This window comes from Wolffia australiana, chromosome 3 (assembly GCF_029677425.1).
Source record: "Wolffia australiana isolate 7733 chromosome 3, ASM2967742v1".
Lineage (NCBI taxonomy): Eukaryota > Viridiplantae > Streptophyta > Magnoliopsida > Alismatales > Araceae > Wolffia > Wolffia australiana.
In genome coordinates, this window is record NC_135837.1 from 11,677,018 (window position 1) to 11,683,336 (window position 6,319).

The window sequence follows — 6,319 nt, forward strand, 5'->3', positions numbered from 1 at the left end:
GAGGGGGCTCTCAAATCAAGCTTGCATGTGTGCTTAAAATGAGACCCATTTCCCTCTTTATATTTCACTAAAGGTTTTTCTCAAGAACCCTACGAAGTAAAATATATCCACCAGTTCCCTTATGACGTTGTGCGTGTGACCCTCTAGACCCTCTTCTTGGAGGACTGCCCAGCCTCCCCTATCCCTCTTAACCCTAGCCGTCGCCGCTGCCGCCACATTGCGTCGCCAGCCTTCCACCTCTTCCCCTCCCACTCTCTCTCTCTCTCTCTCTCTCTCTCTCTTCCCCCAGCCACGCAACCGCCCGCACACGCGGTGCACCGACCATCTGTCCGCGCCGTGCACGCGGCCGCCCGCACCCGCGGTGCGCCGACCCTCTGCCCGCGCCGCGCATGCGCCGCGCGCCGACCGCCTGCCCGCGCCACGCACGTGGCCGCCCGCACGCGCCGTGCGCCGATCGCCTGCCCGCGCCACGCACGCGACCGACCGCACACACCGCGCGCCGATCGCCTGCCGTGCTGAGCACGCGGCAGCCCGCCGATTGCCTGTCGCGCTGCGTACGCGGCCGCCCGCCACGCCGCACGCCAGCCACCAACGTTGTCGAGGTCGTCCAACGGTTCGTTGTCGACGACGTCCACGCTTCGAGCCGCGCGCGCTCCGGGTGCGCTCCACGCACTCCGCGCACTCCGCGCGCGCACCCTACGCGCGCTTCATGCGCGCGGGTATTCGCCTACGCCAGACTCTGCGACCACGACATCAACTCACTACCAGGGCCGTTCAACGCCCGGAACGCCCAGACTCCTTCGTCCAGTGGGCCGCTCAACGCCCGGATTCCCCCAGCCTCTTCACGCACTACGGTGCCGAGGTACGCCTGAACCCTTTGGTGTCAAAAGTGTTCTCCGTCCAGTATTTTCTCGAGAAGTTTCCAGCGCCGTCAGAATTAGATTTGGTTTGGATTTCCCTCTTCCTCTCTCTCTTTCGAGTGTTTCTTCGTGACGAGAATTCAGATATTGATTTCGGTGCTTAGGCATCGTCGCGGTGGGTGAAGACAGTACTCCCGCCCTCAACGAGGGTCGGAGCTGCACCACCAGTTTTTCATCGATTTTAAAGTCCGAATCCGACCGCGTGTATTTCTGTGGCTGTTTTATCCCTCCCTACAAACCCATCTATTACCTTTTACCCGTCATCATCCATCCGTCCATCCCCTCAGTCACCTTTTCCTTAGTCGTCCTACGTCACTACTTCAAAGGCTTTCCATGAACATAATTATCATATGGGATTGAATGCCTTATGGTGATATGTAATTTGACAGGGAGTTTGTGTATAAATGCTCCTTCATAAATAGATGTAAATGTTTTCCTTACATTCAAGTTTAACTTTAAGGTTATCATCATTCTTAAGAAGTTTCAACTGATCTCCATTTAGAATTTAGTGAACTTCAGAAATTGACATGTTGAAATTACTTTTGATGTAATTTCCATACCTCACACCAAACTTACTATAAGTCAATTTTTGAAACACTATACGTGATCATTGCTTGGGCCAAATTATTATTTAATGTGACTAGATCCACTTTGGTTCTATAGTTTACGAGATTGGTCAAAATGTCTTTAACGAGAGCAACAAATCCGAGCTCGTTAAGTAACAGTCTACAATACCAGGTTACGTATTTGTGATCAAAGTGCGACTTTCATTTAATCCCTATATAAAGTGATCCATTAAGACAAGTTTAAAAGTAAAATATTCTATTAATTGTGGTGATTAATTAATTTGTGTATTGGCTGACTCGATCTTCAATTTAATTCAAGACAGACGTCAGAGATCTTCTCTTGCTTATAAATAGGGATCAGTCCTTGAGTCATAATTGTGGTTTTCTTTGAGAGATATTATTAAGGTCAATGATAGTGTGATTGCTTCGCTCAAAACGTGACCCCTCAAGATCAAATTTCAATGGACTCAGGTATTTTATCTTAACGTCATGAATATATTCTTAAATATACGATCCAGTTCTTGTGTTCTATCATTTTATTGGTTCATGCTTAAGAAAAAAACGCAATAGATCCTTATGTTTTCTTCAATAACTTCACAGACTACTGTGGAAAATCATGAAAAGAGATGAGAGGATGGAGGAATGGATAAACTAAGGGGAAAAAAATAGAGTCCTCAAGCCTTTTAGTTTACTTCGCCCTTCATCAACATTTTGTAATTAGTCCACAATCATGTATATATTAGACAACGAGCTTAGTAGATTTAAAATACACCTCAAGCCTTTTATCGTCAGGATCTCAGTTGATGCTCACTCTATTGCTACTGCCCCCAGTGCGGCAACCTGTAGCCCAAAAATGTGAAAAATAGTTAATCTGAATATCGTAAAATCGCATACGGTAGAAGTAAGAACAAGTTTCGAAGAGATAACTCCAGTTCGCCTACCGCATTACATTTAAAAGCTGGTAGTAATCATTCCTTTCGTAACATATGGCGCTGTTTATCGTTTGAATTGAAGATTATCTGGATATAATCATTATTTAAGAGAATAAATAGACTCATCATCTCTATATATATATATATGGTCGAAATATTGACGTTGAAATTCCGATGAGAGTGCTTTGGTTCTTTTAAGTCGTAAAGTCAATATATTGTTTAATATTCGAAAAACAGACATTACTGATGGAGTGAAGAAAAGGGCAAATCTGAGACTTAAATAGATAAAAGATTTACCGCACAAATTGAAATGTAAATCTATGCTTAACGTAGAGCGGAAACACCACAAAAAGTCCAAACAAACCATTCTAAAAATAAGTTACGAGAAGAATGAAACCTCAAAGTATAGTATAGGCTCCGGTTCCATATAACATATTTTTTTCGTAGGAATTTTGAGTATAGTATCCTTACCTTCATTTCACGAAGCGCCTCACTGACCAAGGAGCACAGCAGCTCGGGATCAGGTATAATTTCTGAAGCAACTAGGAACTGTAGAAACGCCTTCCCGTTGTATGATATCATATGTATTTCGAGAGCCTGCAAGAATTATGAAGTATCCTGAATCATCATTCTTAATATTTGATGAAGCATCTACACACCCACCGTAGGCAAACTGCTAGTCGTAACTCCAATCTTTGTCACTAGATTGCCATGAAGTGCCAGGAGGCTCGTGGGTCCTCTGATGTTTGAAAGTAATAAGCTTGTGTGACAACAGCCCTTATAATAGTGTAACGCTTGAAGCTGTGCACGAAAATGATGGGTAATGCATGTATAATTAGGAAATTATTATGACGCTAAGTAGTCGATTAATGGGTACCTTCTCCACAAAATAACAGGAACCGAAGAGCAGCCTGTAAGAGTTGAGAGCGTCATTCGACGACTTCTTCTTGTTGAATGTTGATCTAACATCTCTCACATATTGAAGTGGGTCAGTAGTCTTCCTGACTAGCCGGACAGGCATGCACACTCCTAACGCCTTGTTTCCCCATTTGATATTTTCCCCTCCTCTGATGGATTTTAGTAGTTCCTGATGAACGCTCCATCAGTGTCCCACTCGTCATATGCCAATAAATTAAAACTTTCAAGGGAAATCAAAACCATGATGACAATATAAGACATCAGTTCAAGTGACGTATAAAAAATTCAAACTCGTTTTTGGGCAAAAGATCTGACAAATTCTGAAACCCATTTCACCACTCCTCCTAAACCCACTGAAAATTTCATCTTCACTGTTTTCCTAAACATAAAAGGCCGATTACCAAATCCACTAACAGTAGGTTTAAAGTCTGATATCCCAGAAACGTTCTGCATTACCAAACGATGGAATCACTCAGCGTAATACATATATGATTACAAAGTGACGAAATAAATGAGGACTTCACTGGCTTTTCTTCCGTATAAATATAATACCAATGTGGAAACGTTAATGTCTGACCATTGTCCCCTGTTCCCTTAAATTGACTGCGTTCACCACTGTGATGACCGGATCTTTTACCATCTCTGCAGAGAAAAAAAGACGAGGTAAAATTAATATCAACTAGATTTGACGCACGATTGCGAGATCCAAAACAGAAACGTAATTGCGGAATCGTGCCTTCAGTAGACTTCAGTTTCAGATATTTCACCAGCCCATACGCCGTGATCCCCATAAAAACATCATTTATTTTCTGTCAAACAACAGTCCAAGCAACCAAACGTTGAACCCAGAATCACACAAAACCAAAAATCCCCGCTAGAAAAACAAAAATCAGGAGCAGGAAAATCTTACGGCGCCGAGTTTGTTCTTCACTGCGATCATGTCATCCATGGTCAAGGTTAGAGTCGCCAGCTTCCTCGGCATGCGCTCGACGCCAACCCCCCCTGCGATTATCGTCTTATCCTCTATTCTATAAATTCCGCTTCTTGCCGCAAACAAAACGATACGTAGCATGCGCCACGCATCTCTGATACGCATGCAGAGCCCTAACGAAGGCTTCACGAGCGCATGCTTCGCTCCCTGCTTCTTCACCACGCGGCAGGAATCGACGATGTCCACGTCGTCGGCTGAGTCGCAGCTCGCCAGGAAAAGAGCCAAGAGGGAGACACAGTCTCCGAGAGAATGGTGAACTCTCAGAACGAGAGATCGCCGCCGGCGAGGAAGAACATGTACTTCCCACAGCGGCTTATCTCTTCTCATCTCCGGCCAAGTTGCGATGCCCGCAACGTAAGAATTGACGTAGCTCTCGTCGTCTTGATAATCTTCTAGTCTATGTTCTTGCTCTTCCGGCAGTATGATTATATGATCGTTTACGTTGATATTCGGCAGTTCGTTCCAGCGTAGCCGCCCACAGCGCTTTGTGACCTGAGAATTGTTGTTCTGGGTAATGTGACGGTGATAAATAAGATAGATAGTTTGCGTGGGAGTTCGTTTTTGTCGTTCTTACCGGGATAGAACGCAGGAGAGGGCAGTTGCGGAGTGAGGTTGTCATGGCTGCCTTCACTGCTGCAACGTCGACTGGGTTCTGAAAAGTGATGAAGGAATTGATGACCAGGTCGAGCTTCGGCTGGCGGAGGAAGATCCTCGCTAGTGGGGAGACTGGCTTGCTGTAAAGCCCGTTACCTTCTTCTACTGCGCGTCTCCTCTGCATGTCCATTCTCTCTCTCTCTCTCTCTCTCTCTCTCTCACTCTGTCTCTGTGTATCTCTGGGGAAAACACAGAAATACAAGACACAACTGAGAGTAGCCTCCCTTTATCTCTCTCTCTCTCTCTCTCACTCTGTCTCTGTCTATCTCTGGGGAAAACACAGAAATACAAGACACAACTGAGAGTAGCCTCCCTTTATCTGACTGAATGCTACGAATCCTACACGATGGGAGCATCACCAATCTGTTTCTTACTAGTAGTTTCAGAGACTACGTATTAATAAAGGCACGTCTGTTTTCTTCTTTTTTCTCTCTCTATGTAATTTCTCTCTCTTCCTTATCTCTCTAACACGAATTCTTCATGTCGCTTGACGTGAGTGACAACAGAGAACCTGCGGACTCATTCTAAAGATTTCTTGCGTCTCTCACCTGTCAATAACGTAGGTTATGAATTTGCTCTTGAAAGAAATGGAGTTGTCGATTGAAGAGTGGTGGAGAGAAAGTAGATAGCGAGAGGAAGAGAGACGAAATAACTGAGAAGGCTCATATTTATTGGATAAAATGGAGAGACCCTTTTGAATTATACTGGCTAATTCAAATAATAGGAGGGGGTATGTGTCTCGTTGTGATTGATTGACAGTTAATCTTAACTTCTGTTGGATGGCTTATTTTTCTCTAGATAAGTCAGGCAAGGGTATGTGGCTGCTATCTGTTGGATGTTAGTTAACCTGTTTCCTATGGTTCAGATCTTTATGTCTCTTTAAGTTAGGTTTACCTGACTGAAGGTCCAGGTCAAACCCAGCCAGGACTCTGGGCCCCACGCTTGACCCAACTGAAGGTCCCAGTCAAGCTCAACCAGGATTGTTGGCCCCTGGTCTATGCAACTCCGGCTGACAAGTTGATTGAGCTTGTCATTGTCAATCCATCTTTTGAGCTCTATTAATAGCTCTGTCTACATTGTGCTCACAACAGTGACACAAATTTTATTGCATTTAAGATTTGAGTTTGCGTCTTCACCTCAACTTATGGCAATAACATAATCTATAATTCAAATCATATTAAGATTTGAATTATATTACATCAAAGAAATGAGGCATTACCCATCGATGTAGGCTACATCGATCACCTTGTGGCCAAATATGATTCTATCTCTGTAGTCATTCACTTCTCTCTCTCCCTCTTTCTCCCAGTCACTGTCTATGGTAACTTATCTATATGT

The 6,319-nt window shown here is 44.3% G+C and overlaps 1 protein-coding gene across 1 annotated transcript; it reads right to left on the bottom strand.

The window, feature by feature from the left end:
• Positions 1–2,164: 2,164 nt before the first annotated feature.
• On the bottom strand, positions 2,165–5,328 carry LOC144701516 (wax ester synthase/diacylglycerol acyltransferase 3-like). Its single transcript, XM_078573322.1, has 8 exons — positions 4,902–5,328; positions 4,247–4,819; positions 4,073–4,145; positions 3,914–3,978; positions 3,296–3,505; positions 3,082–3,219; positions 2,890–3,015; positions 2,165–2,326 (listed from the first exon to the last, which is right to left on the bottom strand). The coding sequence occupies exons 1-8, from the start codon at positions 5,109–5,111 to the stop codon at positions 2,294–2,296; spliced, it is 1,428 nt and encodes a 475-aa protein (XP_078429448.1). The 5' UTR covers positions 5,112–5,328; the 3' UTR covers positions 2,165–2,293.
• Between the last annotated feature and the right edge of the window lie 991 nt (positions 5,329–6,319).

Bases quoted from the DNA above. Each gene is read 5' to 3' on its own strand.
- LOC144701516 (XM_078573322.1), bottom strand. From the start codon at position 5,111: ATGGACATGCAGAGGAGACGCGCAGTAGAAGAAGGTAACGGGCTTTAC. The intron at 4,820-4,901 runs GTAAGAACGACA...AACAATTCTCAG, and splicing joins CTCTCCTGCGTTCTATCCCG to GTCACAAAGCGCTGTGGGCG. The intron at 3,220-3,295 runs GTACCCATTAAT...TTTCGTGCACAG, and splicing joins CCTGTTATTTTGTGGAGAAG to CTTCAAGCGTTACACTATTA.